This window comes from Clupea harengus, chromosome 21 (assembly GCF_900700415.2).
Source record: "Clupea harengus chromosome 21, Ch_v2.0.2, whole genome shotgun sequence".
In the NCBI taxonomy this organism is placed as follows: domain Eukaryota; kingdom Metazoa; phylum Chordata; class Actinopteri; order Clupeiformes; family Clupeidae; genus Clupea; species Clupea harengus.
In genome coordinates, this window is record NC_045172.1 from 8,807,082 (window position 1) to 8,828,471 (window position 21,390).

Consider the following 21,390-nt stretch of genomic DNA (forward strand, 5'->3'; position numbering starts at 1 on the left):
ACCCCCCCCCCCCCCAGCTCAGGAGACCGGTCACGCTCAGGTCACTGTATTTCCATGGTGATTACACACGCACACTTGGACCAGTTAAGTCTGAAAGTGGCTTTTGTTTATTCTGAGGAGCAATGTGTGAACGTACAAACGTACAAAAAAACAGATAGCCTTGGACTTATTCAAGACTAGTTCCACCTTTTCCCACACATATCTCCTTCTGCTTTTTCACATCCAGTGTATCAGACAAATGTCCAACCTTGACTGGACGATGAAGTTGTATTCTCTCATATTTCATTTCCTCCCCTCCCATCCCATTCTATTCTATATACTTTGAGCATTCAAAATTCATAAACCACCCGAAGTGTAATAATACTGCATTGTAAGGGACTGATGATAACCACTTTGTCTTGCCAGCCTAAAAAACAATATTTGACTGCATTACATCCTGCTGCCTCAGCAAAGTCAGCATGTCAGTGCATACCACTAACAACCATGAGCCAGAGGATTTTCGGATGCGTTGTATTGTCTAACAAGTTCTCAGATAACGGGCAGAATGCCAAATTTAGGCATTTCATGGCTCCTAGGGATTTGGTGAATGTAAACAAATGCCTATGTTTTACGTTTTTACACCCAGCTAACTCATGTAGCCTACCTTGTCATCTGTCAACCTTTAGGATTCATAATAATGTAAAACATGCCAACCAATATTTTGGAAATTAAGTTTCAACACAATCTCCAACTATATCCATACTTTAAGCTATATGCTTGTAAATCCATTGGAATAATTACATTCCCAATGGTAATGATCGGCTAGAGTGATTACTGTCATATTAGGTCTATGGTTACTGTTGTTTGCAACAGCATTATGACTATAATTATTTCATGGTCTGGTAGGCATATCACCCCGAGGTAAACCATTTCAAATCGACATCGATTTTTTTTTACTCTCTCGCTCTTTTTCTCTCGCTCTCTTCCTTTACAATGTTCCAAAGAAGGAGAAATTCAAGAACAAACACTGTACACTTTGGTCCCCCTTTGCGTCCTTAGGGCCGTTTTTGAGGAACATTGGATTTGTGTGCACTGTGCAGCTATTCCACAATATGTGGTCCGAGGTCTGCTGCTGACAGTTTTACGTTCAGTTCAAGATTCACATCAATCCGTAAATTCACGAACCGTCCGTACACTTACCTTGGCCTTATTTACAGCGTGGAAATTAAGTTCAGGAACGTGCGTGGCTGAGAAATAGACTAAAATAGTCTATGTGTAGACACATGGAATGGATAGATATCAGTAATTCGAGAATTTCAAGCAAATATAAGCTCTAGCAAGTGTGCAGATGGAAATTACTCAATCAGAGCAAAACCCGCCTGCACGGGCTTTCAAACACAGATGGCGATCTGGATAGAGCAGGAAAGACGGAGGAAATAGTTCCAACTACGACCACCAGAGGCAACAGGATGCTCCAGGGTAGGCTTAGAGCAAATTTATTATTTTAGAGTTTTACAATTGCATAATGTTCTCGTCGTGGATTCGTACAATATTTGTAAATTCTTCAGTTTTTTTTTTTTTCTTATTGGTCCACTTATAATACAGTGGGGAATAATACTCTAACATCGGTAGATTTGTCTGTAAAAAACATACGTTTACAGATATAGGTGGTGAGGTATGTCTGTCATTAGCATTGATGAGATAAGAGCAGTGACTGCTACTTCTGCTGTGGCAACTGACAGCTTCACACGTTCACGTTGAAAACAGAGCACGCGGCTCTCCATGCTTGCGGACGACGCTCTGACTACGACTGAGCCGGCGCCACTGCCTCTTGATTTATATAGCCCACTAAAAATAGCTCACCTTTCAGCGCTATGTATGGTGTGATTGACAGAGGCAAGCGACCAACGGCAGTACGAAGCCTAATTTGACTCCGCCTGAATACAGATTTTAGCGCCGCCCTAATTGGTCGCAAGCAAAGTCATCAACCCTATTTACCTTATATGGTTACGTGCTGAATTGACTGACAACTGTACACGCCCCCAAACCGCTCTCCGTCGCTGCCCCCTTCTGAATCGCCCTTGGCTCGCACTCGGTACGAAGTAGGCGAGCTCTGCTTCTTGCTTGCGATGAAGTAGAGCAGGGGACGGGTACCTGGAATCTAGTAAGATTGCAATTTTGAAATGCGGATAGCCTGTTTGATGGACATTTTGTGAGAGAGCTTGCATCCTACTCTCAAGACTGAAACCGCAGCGCGCTAACTAAAGCGTACGGACTTGCACGTCCAAGTTGTCACACAATTTACAAATATTGTTTTCCCTAATTACATAGTTCATATTTTTCCATTTTTATGTAGCTCTCACAGTTTTATCGCATAGGATTGGTCATATCGGATCTGAATGGTTTTTGACGTATTTGATCAAGCGAAAGTGGATTCTCTGTATTGTGGATCAAAGTCGCCAAATAGCACGTCGACCAACAACATGGATGTTTTGGCGAATTACAGTATTTTCCAGGAACTCCAGCTCGTCCATGACACTGGCTACTTCTCCGCGATGCCGTCCTTGGAGGAGAACTGGCAGCAGGTGACTTGTGTTTTTATAACGTTACTGTAGCTCCCCGCTGTTAAAATGACTGAAATTGCTGGCAGCATCTTGTAGTTATTGGCTGACAGCATCAACTTCCATGCATCGCTGCTGCCTCTAGATGCTGAAAAGTAGTAATGATTCTCCTGCAATGTTACAAAGTTTCGGATACATTGTTTACAACAGTAGTAGACGTATAGTTGAAGTTAAATTGACTTACAACGGTTGGCATCGTGTACTCTTAGCGTTAGCACTTTGGGAACCAAAGCCTAAACAAAATATTCGCTGAGTTTTCCTTCATGTGCAATTTGATGACAGCCAGTTATTCGTATTTAAAAGGAGCTACGGACATCGCGGTGCAAGATTTGCCTATTGAGGAGAGAGGCGAGTGGAACAAAAAAGAGGATTTAAATAATATAAAAACAGACACGTTCTTTAATAATGCATTTGCTTCTGTCGGTTTCCTTAATGTTTTAAACCTCTCAATGGGAAAAGAGACTCCCATTTGCTATGCATAATATAAGCGCAGCTGCACGAATGTATCAGAGCGATAAGCGCCGTTGACGGAAATGTCCTGAATGATGCTGCTAGAACAGGGACTTTTCTTGTGATCCCATTAATGAGTCAAAGTCTATCTTTAAGAAATCCCATGGAAGTCAAGTAGTCAGTTGTCATTTGCCGGCTCTTGCTGAAAAGCCTATTTAATCCAGCGTTCATTCTTTAAAATGAAGCCATGCGGACCAGACAAAGCACACTGGCATCCACATGGCCATGCGCTTACGCTTACGATAGCAGCCATTTCTCTCTTAAATGTACGATGCGCAGCGAATTAACGCAAGTCTTAGATTCAGATATATTTTAAATGAATGCTATCTAAGTGAAAAGAGTAAAATAGTTTTGTGTTTTTCAATCCATGCGCTCAGTGTCAGCTTCAGCTGAACCACAGTATATTGCAAGGGGCTGGTTAAGATATTGTACGCCTTTCACGCAAAGAAGTGATCCATGAGGTTATTGCGCATACTGTGAGATCTAAAGGGAGAACTCGATGACTCCTTGCATCCCTGCTCTCCTGCCGTAGCATCCACACGTAGCGCATGGTTAATTGATGGAGGTTCGACGTGAACCCCCGGCATCTCTCTTGGTTGATATGCACAAACACAGCCCTTTTCAAACTGTAGTGTATAATCATTACCTTAGCCTGCCTATGGTACAGGTGAACCTACTATGTGGTTCATCTAGGACATTAGGTTGGCTGTCCATCTCTGCGTTGTGTAATAGTAGCTTACATTACCATTTCCTCTGTTTCAAGCACTGTGAATAATCAAAAATGATAAGTTTTCCTCTGTGAAATCAGAAGTATCCATTACTGATTAAGTGCCTTCCTGCATCAGACTGCAAATTGGTGATGTTGCTGATCATGTTCAAGAAACTGTGCCAAACAGTCAAGGACGGTTGGCTCTGAACAAGTGTGTGTGTGTGTGTGTGTGTGTGTGTGTGGGCACACTGAAAGACCATCTACATGAAGCTGTATGAGTGGGTCTATGGACTTTGCAGTAGCCTTGTGAATGAATGGTGGAGGTGGGGGGGCTTGACATCATTAAAGCTGATCAGTGCACAGCGAGGCCAGAGAAACTGGAAAGGGCCACATCGGCTGCCCATGGGGCAGAAAATATTGCTTTGAACAGCGTAAAACGCCGGCATTTGTGTTGGGGGGTGGGGGGGGGAAATAGGCCATGACACTATGGATAGCTGGTGGAGGGAGAAAAAAAAGATGTTCTCACACATCATCACCGCCTGTGAAAGGCCCTGATGCCTCTGCACACAGCTGTATGTATGGCTAGTGGGGCTGGCCAAGATCTTTCCTGACCTGAAAGGGGGAAACATTACCACCACCGCTTATGACAAGAATGATTGTTGTGTTTGCAGCCCGAGCTGGACAGCATGAATCAGGCTGTAAAAGTGGTTGGTGTGTAGGGTGATGTGGAGGATGCAGCTGCTAGATGGAGCTGCTGCCAGCGTGCTGTCTCCACGCAGCCTTTAGGATAAATATGTCTTTAGGGCCATGACGCATGCTCTGTTGAGCCAGAGGAGACAGCCAGGTTTGTTTGCTCCAAAGTCTGCGCCATCCGCTAACAAACAGAGGATGTCTTGCTGTGCGTGTGTTATCAGGGGCAGTGGGAAAGGTTATGTGAAGAGGTTGTGTGTGTGTGTGTGTGTGTGTGTGTGTGTGTGTGTGGTGGGGGTATTGTGAGGAGTGGGATGACCCTTCTTCCATCAGCCCAGGCAGAGCACAGGACAAAGGAAATGCATACGCTTGAGGAAGTGTTGGTCTGGTGAGATACTTGTCAGTATTTTCAACAAACACTCTAAATATAGCCCTAACCCAAATACGGTCCCACACTAACCCTAACCTAGATACTAATCGCTGCCTGGCTCGCAAATGAAGCCTTTAACACATTTCACCCAGTATGCAACACAATGGGATAATTGCCGTGTTATTTGGTTACAACAGCTTTACACACAGCCAATTACACACAAAACAAATAGGGTAGCATAACAAACACAAATCAGTTTTTAACCAGTTTATTTTTTCTGAACCTTGACTGGTTCAGTAGGATGACTTTTCCCAGTAGGAACGGTCCACACACCAAAGAATTCCACCAAAAGGATTTTGCGGTGACATGGGAAATGTGTGGGCTGTCTGATCTGGGATCTGCATTTTGTCTGCCACTGACAGGCGTGCTTTGAGTACCCGAAAGAATATGAAAACAGAGCAGTTTGTCCCCCTCCTCCTCCACCACCACCACCACCACAGCCAATCTCTGCTGATGATTTTTGTGGGGGTCTCAACGGGATATGGTGCCTCATTCCGACTGTTGTAGACCACGTTTGTCTGCTGCATCTATTTCGGGATTTTCAGGAACTTGAAACATCTTTTTGTTCTTGTTGCTTCGATTTCAGCTGCTGGGTATTTTTAGATTCTGCACGGCATGGGGCTCAAATGCACCTTGCCTAATCCTGCAAGGAGAAATGCAGGCGAGGATGGTGGAACTGGCAGGATTATAGAAGAAATCCAGGTGTGATTTTTTTTTCTCATTGGAGGAACAGTGTGCAAACCGCAGTGCTGGTCGCTTACAGGTTGCAGTAAATTAGTTACAGGTTTGCAGTACGTTTTTTTCCTTGATTTTGCAGCCCTCAAAACACCTTCAGTAAGCCGCAGACTAATCGTCATCAAACTTGCTGGTCAAATGTTTGTGGGTTTCATTGCGTATTTGAGGGAAAGAAATGTGGCATGGTGACCAAATAAAGCATCAGTAATATTATGTGACCATCTCCCCCAAATATCTCTCATGCGGTTTCATTTCCAATCGAGTTGCCGCATTCGTCTGTGAATCATGTTTTCTGTGTCACAACCGTCACCAGTCATCAAAAGCCTGGGGTTTAGCTGTCTAGGCACAGTAAGCGGCCATACGTATTAAGCCAGGCTGGGCCCCTATGCAGTGCTTCTGCAGTCCCTCAGATGTGGGAATTGACAGGACAGTGAAGTGAATTGCAGAGGCTGCACATTCTCCTCCGCAGTGTCTCATTGCACAGCCCACTGCTCCCCAAAACTAAAGGAACACATAGAGGGAAAAGAGAGAGAGAGAGAGAGGAAAAAAAGAATATCTTATTTTTTCTCTCTCTCTCTCAGGAAAGAAGAGAAAATAATTCAATCTTGTTTTTTCTTCAGATGACTTCGGCAGGATGAGCCCCCAGAGGGGCCCATCTCGCGTGCCCCACAAACCCAAGGCCCTGGCTGCAGCCAGCTGGCCATGAGGGTTCAAGCGTTAGCTAACGCTAACGCCTCCCTGTTGAGTCCTATCCAGCTGAACGCGTTCCCATTACTGTAGGCGATGACTGCTGGGATGGCTGTTATGTAATTCTCAGTAGAGCCCAGCTGCTTTCTCACACAGTGGTTATGGGAGCAGGCGAGAGAGCACCGCCACACCACATCCCCTTCGCTCCATCTAAACTCATTCGAAGCCAAGCGCCGTGAAATCTTAAAGACTTTTCCGGACAGCGCGGAAATGTTCCCATGCACTGTGAAAGGGGAATGGCCAATGGAGGAGCTGCTAGACCATACGGGTCATTTGTGTGGGGAAGTCCTCTGCAGGTCAGCATAGTGTGTTTTTTTTTCACGCTCTGTATGTTCTCTCCTTCACTGTCTTCACTGGAGGGTTTGATTTAAAACATGCCGGTTTTGTCCTCTGGCTGGCTTCACTCTGTGTCTCCCTGCTTCTTTCTGGAACATTCTCTCATCTGTCAAATCTGAAGAATGGAAAATGGAAAGAGAGGTTGGGCAGAGATGACCATCAAAGTTTTTTTTTCTCCTCCAGACTCCATCTGTCCACATAGTAAGAAACAGAAAGCCTTTTAAAGTTTTTAGCAAGTAAAATAAAAACAAGGATCAGTGGGAGATATGAAATGATGTAACATTCTCCATCACTGAGGTAAGATTCTCAATAATTTTCCCTGAAATTGCCAATATGCTCTTATGTTGGGTTTCACAAGTTTGTTAAGAGTGTAACAGTACTACACAAAACTGAAGGTGCAGCCTCTCATAACTTAGATCACTGTCAACACTGTCATGCATGGCGATACAGTTCCCCTTTCTATTGTATTCACTTTATCAGCCTATCGTTAAATCCTCTATTTAACATAGTTTACTATGTTGTCTCCATTAACGACAGTAGAGCAGTGCGTCAAAATAATCACTTTGCAGATTATTACACATCAGCTCACAGATAAGATTAAGGCCGACAACCATCCGTAATTGAAAACGACAAAAGAACTCAGAGACCCGTCTCCTTGAGGTGGCGGGCGAATCGCAGATGAAATTGCTCGGCGAGATAATCATCTTGCACCGCCGCCATGTAGATCCTTCCTGATACATTATGACACACGGTTCCCCGAGAAGAGGTGGAATGGCTGTAATTAATGAAGTGGCTATAATTAGCTAGCAGACGGTACTCTCCTTCATATCTTCGCGCCCTCTGTTCGAGCAGGTATGCTGCGTGCCTCTGAGGTGCTAAAGTGATGGATAAGAAGTTTTGCTCAAAGCGAATAGTAGGGGAGGAGGCTATTTTTGGGCAGCTGCCATTCCTTAGGCCTGTGTGACATTTCGAAAGCGCAAGCTTTGTGCGCTGTACACAGTTTTTGTGTCAAAGGCTAGCTGGCTGCATAATGTAGGGTAACAGTAACGGTTTATTTCACAGGGAGGAAAAACTTCAATAATTAGGCGACCCATCTAATATTTATAATATGTTAATTCGTCTACTGCTCAGTATTAAACTGTCTTGTGGCTACATAGCACCTTCGACAGCACTCTCGCAATCCAGATGCCACAAGTGTTTTGACAACTGGAGCGGGGAGTTTACGCAGACAAAATGGAGCCCCCGTGACGCATAAAAGTCACCGGCTGTGTAATCGCCGCCGCCAAGCGCAAAAAACTCTGTTCCTTTTTTTTATTTATTTTTTTAATCCCATCATACTCGAGGAAAGACTGCCAGGGTCACCTCTTTAACAATGCTTTCGCTGACCTAGCGCAATCCAATTAAGATCATACACCAGGCTGCGCAGAATGCACCCACTCCTGGCCTCGGAGTCGTTAATCAAGCCAAGAGCAGATGATTGCCGGTGATGGGCGCCACGTTGAAGGGTGATGAAAAGGTTAGGGTTTGATGAAAGAGAGGATGGGAGACGATGCATTCATTTGTTGGAGGCTTCAGGAGTGACTGTCAGCACCCCAGACTATGGGGAGAGACAGAGAGAGAGAGAGAGAGAGAGAGAGAAAGCGGAGGAGGGTGAGGAGGAAAGCATCTTTATGTATGAGTCCCGGCGTCTTCGGAGTTGACGTGTGCAGCTCCAGCACTCAAGGCTTTGATTAACAAGGCGACGGTAGCTAGTCATTTTTCTCACACAGGCATACATGGCTTGGCAATGACTTTCGCATCATTTGAGAGCAGAAATCGGAAATGCTACAATGCTTTAGAGGAGTGAGACAAGGTATTGTATGGAAAAAATAGCACTTTTGATACAGCCTGGAATTTTTCAGATTTGCCTCTGGGATTTCTTCAAAACTAGCTAGGCCTTTAATGACTTCTTCCACATAACTTAAGAAACCTTGGGAAAAAATATTTTTAAATGATGGTACCAAACTATACCAAAACTTTCTCTTTAAAAAGACTTCATACCACTGACACTTTTTTAATTATGTATTGTATTGTTGTATTGAAAAAAAAAAAAAAGCTCTACATTCACTGTGGTAGTGCAATGTAACATCAGCCAGGTTCTCTAAAAAACAATGGTTGCTAGGTAACCCCATTTGTGCAGCCGGCATGTTTGCACTTACTTGTTTGTTTTGGTGTCGCTCAAGGGCGCAAGGTCCGCCCACAGGTCACCCGAAAGCCGTGCATTTTCCTGGACCTCTTTTCTTTTCCCTGGTGCCCTCCACGAAAGTGTCCTTCCAGTGACAATCTGTGCTCGGCAAACACTGAAGGTTGTTATTTTTTCCCTACTGACAGCTTCATCTGTCTCTCTGTATGAAGCCGGATGATTCTGGCACTCTCAGAGGACTTTGCGGATCGCTAGCAGGTTGCAGAAAGCGGGTCCACAAGATGAAAGAGGGTTGAGATACAAAATCCTCCACCACACCAAGTGGTTTAAAGAATTTATTCTCACACTTTGTCATTGACTTACAACACAATACAAATGTACACGTGCCACCCACCTAAACAAAAGCCAGTGTGGTGTTCATTTCCATTTTTATCTAATTTTAATGAATTCAAATCTAATTAGGATAACTCAATACCAGCTCGTTGCTTACTACAAATATTTCTGCAATGAATTAATGGATTGGGTACGGATTCATTTAGCGAGCCCGAAATTGAATTGACCTCAGCAAGTGAAACGCAGCTAAAGAGACAGACCCTCACACAGGAGAAAGAGACACCACTGGTTTGTGTTGTGTAACATGGCAGGGAGGGGGTTGAGAGAGGGGGGGGGGGGCACTGGTGTGCTGTAAAGCAGAAGACACTGAAGGCTAGCATGCGAAGTGTGTCGTGGGGTTTACATTTCAGGACACTCAGCATTTCCTGGCCTCCTCCGTGTGTGTGTGAGTGTGTGTGCGCATGAGTGTGTGTGTGTGAGTGTGCATGCGCATGAGTGTGTGTGTGTGAGTGCGCATGAGTGTGTGTGTGTGCAAGAGTGTGTGTATATGAGTGTGTGTGTGTGTGTGTGCGTGTGCGTGTGTTCCCTCAGCTGTAGCATATATGCAAACCCAGCGGTATTTCCATATGCTTGGAGTTATCCTCCTCTTCGTTCCTGTTGTACTGGCTGGGCTCCAGCCAAGGCCTGCACTGGAGGCTCCGCTGTAGGTAATGATCAGACACCATTACTGCCTTTACATTTCCCTGCCCAGATTAATTACATTGAACCCGAATACGGTTAAAACAACTTCATTTGCTGCGCACTTCTTTGTATTAAAGATGCATTTGTTTTGTGCTTTGGGAAATAGCTTCCAACCATCCCAGAGCAAAAACTACGTGTATATTTTTGAGGTTGGTGGAAGAAAAAAAAAAAAAGCTTTGTTTATTTAGGATCTTGCGGATGGTGGGAAGAAAAAAGAAAAAAATTATTAATCTACCAGATATGCTTAGCCCCTTATATTTTAAGAGTATCTGAGGTGAGGAAGCAAGCATAACCACATGTGGTGGTAGTAGTGAGTTTGACTGCTTGTTGTGTTCTGTCACACATATTGGATAGTGGTACTCCCCCCTGCTGTGAAGTGACTTTGACTCACACAGAAAGAGGATGATGTTAGAGTGCATGTAGGACATCATTTGGGAGTGTGCTGTTGTACAGGCAGACATGTTGGTACAGTGTGTGTAATACTGCGTCGATTACAACCTTCAATTAGACGCTTGTTCATTAGTCAGAGATGTTTTTTGCATAGCATGGGACATATTTATTCTTTGGTGTGTATCTATATCTCCTTGTGTGTATATGTGAGAAAGAAAGGTGTGTATGTGTGTGTGTGTGTGCATGAATAACCAAGCCTTTGTCTAACCATGGGGAAGCTATTTGGGTCGGAAGCTATTTTAGGATGTATTGCTGGTGATACCTAAGGGAGTGGCCCCAGAATCTTTAAACAGTCCATATATATTTGTCTTTGGGAGAGTGTGTGTGTGTGTGTGTGTGTGTGTTTGAGAGAGAGAGAGAGAGAGAGAGAGAGAGAGGAGGTATGATATATGTGATTATTCGTATGGCTTAAGTGTGTCTCCGTCCCTTTGTCTTATGTGCATGTCTCTTCAAGTGTGTCTGTATGTGCACCTTCGAGTCTGCATAGTACAGTATGTGTGCTTTTAGTATCTGTATGTATCAGAGTGCATGGGCATATGCCAGTGAGTGTGCTTGTCTGTGTGTGTGTGTGTGTGTGTGTGTGTGTGTGTGTGTGTGTGTGTGTGTGTGTGTGTGTGTCTGTGTGTCTGTGTGTCTGTGTGTGTGTGTGTTACTGTGTGTGTGTGTGTGTCTGTGTGTGTGTGTGTGTTACTGTGTGTGTTACTGTGTGTGTGTGTTTACTGTGGCCACCTGAGATTTGTCCCTGCCCACTCTCTCAGTCGGTGGGGTTCAGTGGAGCAGGTCGCATGTGCACTCTTAAGCCCCAGCCTGTCTGCATTATTCAGGCCTCAGTGGCTGTAAACATCCAGCAGTCAGACCACTGGTGGCTGCTGCTCTCCAAAAACACAACAAAAAAAAGCCAGGCAGGAAGCTCCTGGCCTGTCGTCAATCCATAAACGCTGTGTATTTACCACGTCTTCTGGGTACAGGATTAGTTGGATAAATGGGACGGACATTTTTGGAGAGAATGTTGTGCATTCGTCTCAATGGAATTATGTGGTTATCTGGGGATGCAGATAAATAAACAATGTGTTTTTTTTTTTTTTTTTAAGTATCTATGTCGAGACGGGCACCGTTCCTTTCTAGATTAGACTAAATGAACATGCGTCCACTTGAAGTCGAAGTTTGGTTTGCTCATGACCTGGCTGATCTGGTTTATCAAACATATCCACGGTGCGTCGGGGGGAAAGGGTGATAAAGGGACAGAAAATCCTAAAGGGGGAAACCCGAGCTGTTAAGAAAAAAAAAGATGAAACACTCACGGCCCTGAAACCGAAAAAAATCCTAAAAGGTTTCACTTTCACTTTTGGCCAGAGCCTCTCGCCTTCCCTCCCTGGGGGGAATGCAACCCAACCCATGCAAGCAGGAGAACAATGCTCCTCCGTAGCTGTGACTCACTCCACTTCAGACAGGCTGCTCCACGATAGTATTCCGGAGGGGGTCAAAGGTCAAGGATGACTAAAAGCGCCCCCGGGTGAAGGGATTCCAGTAGCACACACACTGTCGTCTAGACGGGTCCACACTTGGCTCAGTGGTGTGTGTCTGAGTCTGAGTCTGGCTCTCTCTCTCTTTCGCTCCCCTTTTTTCTCTCTCGCTCTCTGTCTGTGTCTCTTTCTCTCTGGCGTTTAATTCCCAAGTCGCAGCGTTCAGCTAAATGCACTGAAACGATCCTTTGAACATGGATGGTAAAATGGAGCCAGGCTCAGATGTTTGATTCGGATCTTGTGCTGACTGCTCTCAGAGGTGCTGCTTGGCTCTGAGTGCATACTGGATCAGTCCTGCGTGCCGGGAATAGACAGAACAGAAACAGCAAGACATTCCTGTCTTTTAGAGGCGAGCCCATGTACAATTGGCAAAGCGCAAATCTTCCAAGTTTTTAACAGCTCTGTTAAGATACATTTTATGGGGTCTTTTTTATAGCCTTTGTGAAGACAATGCTGCATGAGTAACCCTGAGAATAAAAACACCACAAAAAGAGACAAGATGTCTGCATGTCCTGGTGCCTAGTCTATCAGGCACAGCCTAGATTATAAGTACCAAATCATGTATGTTGGTGTCTTAGGGGGTGTGTTGGTCTGTGTGTGTGTGTGTGTGTGTGTGTGTGTGTGTGTGTGTGTGTGTGTGTGTGTGTGTGTGTGTGTGTGTGTGTCAGTGTCCTACTTCCCCCTCCTTCTCCCCCCTCCCTTGGGTAGCCTTGTCTACAATACCTCTTGTCTGAAACCCACCGAAGCATATCTGTTCCAATCAAAGTGAAAGCACCCTCAGTTGTGTGCCTCACTAGCCAGTGCTAAAAAAGAACACACACACACACATGCACAGACTACAAAAAATAGAACAACTGTATCAAGGAGAACCAATTCCTCCACTCTAGGTGTTGTTAAAGGGATTTAGCGTTAACTCGGTACAGTACGCTCCAAGGCTTAGCCAGTCTTGAGTATTACTGAGGTATTACTTCAGTTATCTCGTTTGGACATGACTCAATCGCATATCCTGGAGGCCTTTCGTGGAGAGTCGGTTGGAGAGGAAATGGAAGCTCGGACTAAGGAGAAGCGCATTGGCACCGACAGACCTGCAAGCAGGATCTCTGCAATTCCCTTAGTGCTGTGACCAATTCTCTATTCACAGCGTGCCAGAACTGAGCGGTGCGATACAAACTAAGCTGATAGCAGCCACCGGAGTTCAGGAAAGGGGGAAGAGAACACAAATTGTTTCCACAGTGGGAAATAAGTGAATATGCCAGATGTTCTCTTTGGTTATACCAGAAGGTAGATGTTCAGATCGTCCTTATTTGGATAGCCTTTGTGTTGCTGCTGATTTCAGCTCGTTTGTTGAAAACAAGCATGGAGATGGGCAGCCTGCCACAGCTAATACAGCATGTCTACTCAAACAAATGAAAAAATTCGGAGTATGCCACGTTATGGCTGGGGCAGTGCCAACTAAGCTCACTCCTGGAGACCGTGGCCAAAAACCCCCAGCAGTGCAGTCCAGCCCAGTCACACGTGCATGAAGTGTGCATTGTCCACGCAGGCCTTTTGGGTGGCGAGAAGCAGCCCTTCCTGGTCCCTTGAGTCTCGCTGCTGTCCTTTCAGATTATCTTATTGTATCATCCTCCTCTTTTGTCTCCACGTGCTATCTCCTAGCAGATCCTCCCCGCCCATTGTCCCCCTCTCATTGTGCTCCCTCCTGGAGATTAGCCCTGCCACGTGCCAGAATTGGGGTCTCTTCCATATCCTCTGGGCAGACTTGCTGCGTCTGGCAACACGCTGTTACCCCTCTGCTGTGGCAAGTGCTACCCGCCCAGCTACCAGCACTATGCCATCCCCCCCCCCCCCCCCCTCTCCCTCCCTCCTCTCTGTGGAGCCATGCTGAGGGCTAATGCACATAGAGTGGTTTAATGAAAATAGCCGGATCCTGATTAGATTAGTCGTCGCTGGCAGCCGGGCGGCCCGCGAGGCGACCGACTTCCAGATAAACAGCAGCACCGACCAAATCCAGTTAAAGAGAGAAGGGGGATCTGTCCAGAGTGTGGCCGGCTATTGGCGTAGTCGACGGGATTATCCCCCTTCTCTTCTTCTCGGCCGTCATCTTCATTCAAATGTTCAGCCTCGCGGGGGGTGTTTTCACAGCATGGTCCAGGCAATTTAGACTGCTAATCATCGAAAATACAGTGGGTTGGCTTTTGTTGAGCACCGCGGGATCTAGCTTCTGGAATTCTTATGTTGTTTCCCCCCCCTTTTGTAATGTGAGATTAAGCTTTCACACTTTTTTTCACATACAGATTTTTTTCTTTTTTCAAAAAGGACCATAAAAATGTGTTGCTTTTTTTTGTTGCTATTTCGAATGCAGTTTGTCAAAATCAGAGTGGCTGAGAAGCGTTGCTGGGGAGAGCCACATTTAAATTCCAACTCAGTGGCCCTCACCGGGGCAGTAGATCTGCACTTAGCACAGAAGCTGAGTGAGCAGAGAGTGCAGGGCGGGTGGAGGTGGGAGCAAGGTCACAACATGGACAAAGCGGACACTGCACGCTTGACGTGGCTTTGCTGATGTAGTGTCTGGGTCAAACTCTGTGTCCGAGTGAAGGACCTCTAACCTCTGTTGGTTTTAGCACCCCAAATGGAAAATAGATTGGGACTGCCCTCACTTTTGAGCACAGAAAATTAGACCACGTTCATGCACTCCAGGCTCCCTATTTCTTGTGTGATAGCCAGTTTGTAATCTTTGTATGTAATTCCCATTTGCTTAATAAACTGCCTTGACATACTGCAATACTAATGGCAGTTTATAAAGTGATTCATGCATGGATGAAAAAAAAACAATGTTAATCATTAAACTTGTCATTTGAACAGATGGCATATACTAGTCTGTTATGTAACAATATATCATTGGATAAAAGGGGGTGTCATGTTACTTAGGTGGTTATTTATCATCCTGGCTTTTAACAGCCAAATTATATTTCAATACGTGCGTGTGTTAGTCATTTATTATGCCCCCTTATGTCGTATGAGTAACTCTGGTTTTAGATACGGATGTGCGTGTGATGAGAGTAGATTTTGTGTTTACTTCAAGTGATAAAGGCTTGGAGAACCAATCCGAAAGCCTGGACTGCAACAATGGACAACCAAGCACACCGGTTCCATACAATTCACAATTGTTGCAATGCAACAGGAAAGCTAATTTCATATGTGTACATATGTGAATCAGAATATAAAGACGGTGGTGTGGGGGGGAGATCGGGGGGTGGGGGGGGGGGGTTATGTTTTTTCCCATTGAACAAAGTGGTTGGAATTTCTGATCCTCACAAGGGAGCCTCAGCAGGGCTCCGAACGACAGCAGAAACGGCCCCTTCAATCTGTCGGGCCCTCCCCTTCCCTTGCTCCCCACATCCCTCATTTCAAATGGCCATGGCCTGATTGATCTGCTGGCATCCGCAGCACTGTTTTATGGCTAATTATGGTGCTCGTTCTCCCTTTAGGGCTGTGCATGGGGGAGCTTGATGATAGCAATATTGGGGGGGGTGGCGGGTGTTTATTGGCTTTTTGGCTTGTAAAAAGCGGTGAGGGTATGTATGCAGAACTGCGATTCCTTAATTGGTGTTATGTCGGAGCAGATGTAGTCTCGCCTGTCACTTATCAGCCATGGAAAGAGAGGGGAGAAAACGGGTGCGCCATCCAAAAACGAGCTGCGTCAGGTAACTCGCGTGCGATTTTCGTAACGAATAGGATTATATTACGGCTTGCCACCAACCTGATAAGCATGCACATAATTAAGCCATCGTTTCCTATCCCCTTATCATCCCAGTGCTTATACAATATCCAGTGGGGGTGGGGGACGGGGCTGGTGGGATGCTGCTCAAAAAGGACAAAGCCATTTGTCAATGGGCAGATGACAAATTTGCTTGGCTGTTCAGGCAATAATATCTTTAGCCAAGGGCTTATTGTTTGGCTTCCTTCTGCCCTGTGGCCCGATTAGTGCTTGTGTCAACAGACCTTCCCAGGATTCATTTCACAAGGCCGGCTTTGCTTTTACGGCTGCTTAACGGTGTCACTAAGCATCAGCTCACATCAAGCCTACAGCCTCGGCAACCCCACAAGTGTGGGCACTCCGCTGTGTGTTGTTACATTTAAATCAATTGCATTAAATTGAGGAATTTGGAAGGCCTGAGAAGTGTGGTTTGTGGAGGCATTGCCGACGTGCTCTTTTTTTCAGGGGTAGTGGAGCACTCAGCCCGGCTCGTTCTCTGTGTCCTTTAAACGGCCTTTAAACAACACGCCGCCTGCCGTCTTTGCCCTTGTATCCAAGTAGCGGTCCGCCTGAGTCCTCAGTAGGTGTGTGTATTGGCCTGTGTGCAAGAGCATATGTCTGTGTGTGTGTGTGTGTGTGTGTGTGTGTGTGTGTGTGTGTGTGTGTGTGTGTGTGTGTGTGTGTGTGTGGGTTCGGTGAGAGAAGGAGAGTGCCGTGTGTAGGTGGGATTATTTTTAGGCGCTGGCCTGGGCGGTTGTAAATCCCCAGTTCTCCGAGTCGTGAGGGCCAGCGCTGATGAGCTCACTGGCCGCCCAATCATTTCCTCCTCTGCCATGTATCGATTGGCTACCATCAGGCAGCGGTGGGGGTAGGGGGGGTGGTGGTTGCAGGGTCCAGACAGCAAGCCAGCCAGCCGGCCGGCCAACCCAGCCCCCCCATCTCTCTCTCTCTCTCTCTCCCCCGTCTGAATCAAACCGCTGGCAGGTGGTCATTTGTGTGTCCCCTACTGACTGATGGGCCCCTCTCCGATCAATGAGCGGCTCGAATGAGCGTCTGGATAGGCATCACTCTACATGCCCATCAGTCAAGGGGCACTGTGAACATAACATCACCTGATTGCTCCTAAATGTTATGCCGGGGGGAAGGGTGGGGGTTGGGGGGTGGGGTGGTATTGGTGGCGACCAAGAGGCTCTTGACTCTCCTCGATGCAAATTATGAGGGTACTAAGAATGCACCTGATGATCCCCAGTGACCCTCCTTTTTGTTTGCTCTAGAGCGCTAATTAGGCTGTCTTAAGCGCTAAACGTGTGATGTGAATTATTATGATGGGACTATGCTTGAAGGTCAAATGGCTTAAAAGTCAGCCTAAGATAAGGAAAACGAATGCTTTCCACATGCACATCTAGTTCACGGATGAGCTTATGTGGCCTGCAGTTGTGCGCAGAAGTATATTGTGCACCACCAAAATTAAATAGAAATGTACATTCGGTGTATTTATCGTCGCATGCTCCTAAAAACCAATTTTGCTATCAGTTGTGGGAGATTGGAATCTAGCTGTACACAGCTCCGCCGACATCACAGAAATGGATTGTGGTGGCTGCAAGCACTTTTTTTTGGTGGGGGGATGGGGGGGGGGGGGCATTGACAAATGCAGCACGCTGGAGGACAAGCACCTGACTTGACAAATAACCCCCGCCGTGCGCATCGCTTTCTGGAAGCTGTTGCTGCACTTTGGCACCGATGGCCACAGGCCAGGAGAAGAGGGACCCCTAAATCACCCCCAAAATTAATAGGCCATATCTGCCTCATCTCACTTAACAGCTGTTTGCATTTTATCCGTCTGCTGGGTGACTATGGGCTATTCATTCATTTTTATAACCACTTTTTTATTAGGCTTGGCTGCTATCAGCCTGTGGGAGGTAGCATTCTGATGCTAATTGGCTTGCACAGCGCGAGGGCATATAGACTAGACCATGGCAGGGTGAAAATAGAGTGTATGTGTGTGTGTGTGTGTGTGTGTGTTTGTGTGGTGTGTCTCTGTGTGTCTGTGTATCTGTGTGGGTGAATGGGATAGCAGAGAGAGTGCTGAGCAACTATCTAATGGGCTTGGCCAACATAATGGGCCAGCGAACTGTTGTGGCCAGAGACCAGTGTAATAGGCTGAATTAGCTGTGCCCCAGAGCTAGCCTAGCAGACTGCTCAGCTCGGGATGAGGCCGAGCTGAAAGGGCAAGACTAATGTGATGAACTGGGGGGCCAGGGTGGGGTCTAGTAAAGGAGGGGGAGGGGGGGGGGGGGGGGGGGACTAGAGCTAATGGAATGGACCGGCAACCGAGGCGCTAAGATGGAAGAGTGAAAACGACATGGTGTCACAGGTGTTGGGATGGAGGGAGAGATAGAGGGATAATTGCACAGCAGGACCCTTTTAGATCTGCCCCTCCTTGCGTTGTGTATGACACCACTCAGTGGAGAGAGACAAGAGAGAGAGAGAGAGAGAGAGAGAGAGAGATGACGAAAGAGAGAGTAGGGGGGGGGGGTAGAGAGAAAAAAAGGGAGAGAGAAACATGCCCTGTCGCGTGATTGACACGAGCGTGTTTCATATTTCACACTCTCATATTCTCAGCTGTTCGGGCTGCCGGGCTCGTCATAGATGAGTCACTTTATCAGAGGCCAGCCAGAGCTGCTTGACAGGAGCTTTTCTGTTTTGCGGTGTAAAATGTCAACAAGGGGGTCTGCGAAGGCTTCCTCTCCACTCCGATGCTCTCAGATAATTAGATTTTTTTTTCTAAAGTGAGTGTGCGTCTGTGTGCTCTGCTTAGATGTTTGTGCACACAAACACAGAGTAAAATAGTCTGTGTGTGTGTGAGTGTGTGCGGGGGGGGGGGGGGGGGGGGGGGGGGGGGGGAGAGACAAAGAAGTTTGTACGTGTTTTGAGTGAATGGCAGCAAGGCTGAGCCCTCGTCATTGTTTGCCGTAGGTGTGGCAGTGGACTGTTCTCCCATTGTCTGGGACAACCTCTTCCCCTATGGCTCGGCCGTGAATTTCAAAGCCTGTCCGCCGCATTCACGGCCGCCGCTCTGCCTAAGCCCCCGAAGGCTTTATTATGATAGCTGCGGCAGAGAGCGAGAACCACGTGACGGCTCACTGTTAGGCTGACTTCCGCAGCCCTGGCTCTGGTTTAGGTCAGTGTTTGGCACCATTTCATGGGGAGTGGTGAGACTCAGAGCAACCGTGGGGGAGAGTCCTCTGCAGGTTTGAAGGTTTGTCACCTGGCCTCTTTTTTTTAGCTTGTGTGCGCGTCCCAATTAAGCCATTCTTCTTGCAAAGTGAAATTTTCACCACAGCAAGTGAAGTCTCCAGATGTTCTGGGGTGATACGGGATGCTGCTCCCTTTATTTGATCTATATGTACATTCTCTATGTATGCCAGGTAGAGATAAACTCCTTAAGATACAACATACAATGATACTATGCACGTAGGGTATTCATATGTTACAGCTTTTCATGGCAAAGTGATAAAATCATAGTAGATTTCTTTTTTTTTTCCTCCTTCTCTCTTGTGGGATTACTGAGGCAGCTTATTGCTTTCCATCTCACTCACAACTGATTAACGGTCTCAGATTTCAGGCCTTTTACTACCGCCCAGTGGTAACTCATTTGATCTCAAATATCAAAACCCTGATAGTCATAACTCACACTGGCTTTCATATATTGAGACACACACAAGCACATACACCCACAGACACACACACGCACACACAGACACTCACTCCGAGTCACACACACACACACACACACACACACACACACACACACACACACACACACACACACACACACACACACACACACACATGCACGCACACACAGACACTCACTCCAAGCCAAACACAAGCACACATACACACACATGCACTCACACACACACGCTGAGGCACCGACACACACCCAAATGGGTGAATTGAATTTACTGCCATATTTCTGTAACAATACCCAGTGAATGTCACTACCTCAGAGGCCGAGGGGAGAGATAGGGGGGGGGTGCGGTGGAGGGAGAGAGAAACGTCTGGGTAAGATAAGGGAGGAGAAAAGGCCTGGTCAGCGAGCGCATGCCCAGCTCAAACACTGCTGCGCACACATTTCAGACGCATACACACACACACACACACACACACACACACACACACACACACACACACACACACTCTCTTTCCCCAGACTATCACTCTATCTCTAGACATTTCTGACTCAACCCAAATAGCTGCCTTACGGTTCGACAAAGACACATTGAAACATGCACATACACATACAATGCAAATTTCTTCACTCTCAGACATAGCCTACATATAAATTCTAGACCTCCTTGAATTCATTGCCTATATACAATTTACACCCCCAAACCACTACATATATACAGACACACAAAAATCCCCCCTCCAGACCCTACACACACATGCTTACACTCCATTCCTGTCTTAACACTTGATTTGACTTGATTTCAAATGCAACCTATATAAATATATATAACTGTGTTTGTGTGTGTGTGTGTGTGTGTATGAAATACATGCCGTCTGGTCCCCTTCGCTTGTCATACACCCTCTCTGAACCCTCGTATGCCCTTTTCCGTGTCACACACACACTCCCCGAACCCCCATTCTGCCAGTTTGCTGTCACACACTCGACAGTCGTGCACCGGGGCGACCTGACACGGCTGACCGCAGGCCCTGGAGGGGCACTAGGCTGCGCGGTCGTCACGGCACCCCTAACCCCCCCCCCCTATTCTGCACCCCCTCCGTGTCAGAAGCGAGTCGCCTGCAGAGAGGATGGGCTTTAAATGTCAGTGCTCCACATCGGCTTTAACTCAGACTGGGAGGAGAGAGGATTACTCAGGCACTGTATACTCTACACTACACCCTCACTCACTCACGCAAGCACATAGCACACATACATGCACACACATGGAGACCACACACAGTCTGTGACACATGATTCACCCAGTCACACACACACACACACATACTTATACAAAGTGACACACTGTGCCACAGATATCAAACACACTCACAGTGAAAGCTCCACACGCATGATACACGTACTTGGAACTACGGCACGTACACACTTATTCTTTCACACGTATACAGCACATACATAAACATAAACACATGCATTTACATGCACATACACACACACACACACACACACACACACACACGTAGCACTCACACTCTTTAATGCATAAGCAACCCACATACTTACACACATGCAGACCACATTCACCTACACAAGAAGATACACACCCACACACATTTGCACAAGCACGGACAATATCACAGTACACGTAAATGTATGCATTACATATGTGTAAAATAATATACATACATTAATACATGCTCACACATTCGGGGAGAAAAATGTGTACATTTATGCAGACTCTCTCCCACTCATAAACAGAGATATGTGCTCACACACACACACACACACACACACACACACACACACACACACACAGGCGTGCACACTCAGACATACACACTGCCCTCCAGCAGTTCAACTGAATCAAGAGTCTTTCTTTGCTGGGTCATTTGAGTGGCTAATTGCTCATCAGCTCATGGCGCATTGACAAACTGAACAAGAGCAAAGAGAGGGAGA

The 21,390-nt window shown here is 46.4% G+C and overlaps 1 protein-coding gene across 1 annotated transcript in view; it reads left to right on the forward strand.

Moving 5' to 3' along the window:
- The first annotated feature begins 945 nt into the window (after nucleotides 1-945).
- klf7a (Kruppel-like factor 7a) overlaps nucleotides 946-21,390 on the forward strand; it is a 31,668-nt gene continuing 11,223 nt past the window's right edge. The window contains exon 1 of the mRNA XM_012823391.3: nucleotides 946-2,564. Within this exon, the coding sequence (XP_012678845.1) occupies nucleotides 2,379-2,564 (186 nt within the window). The 5' untranslated portion in view covers nucleotides 946-2,378. The remainder of the gene's footprint in view (nucleotides 2,565-21,390) is intronic.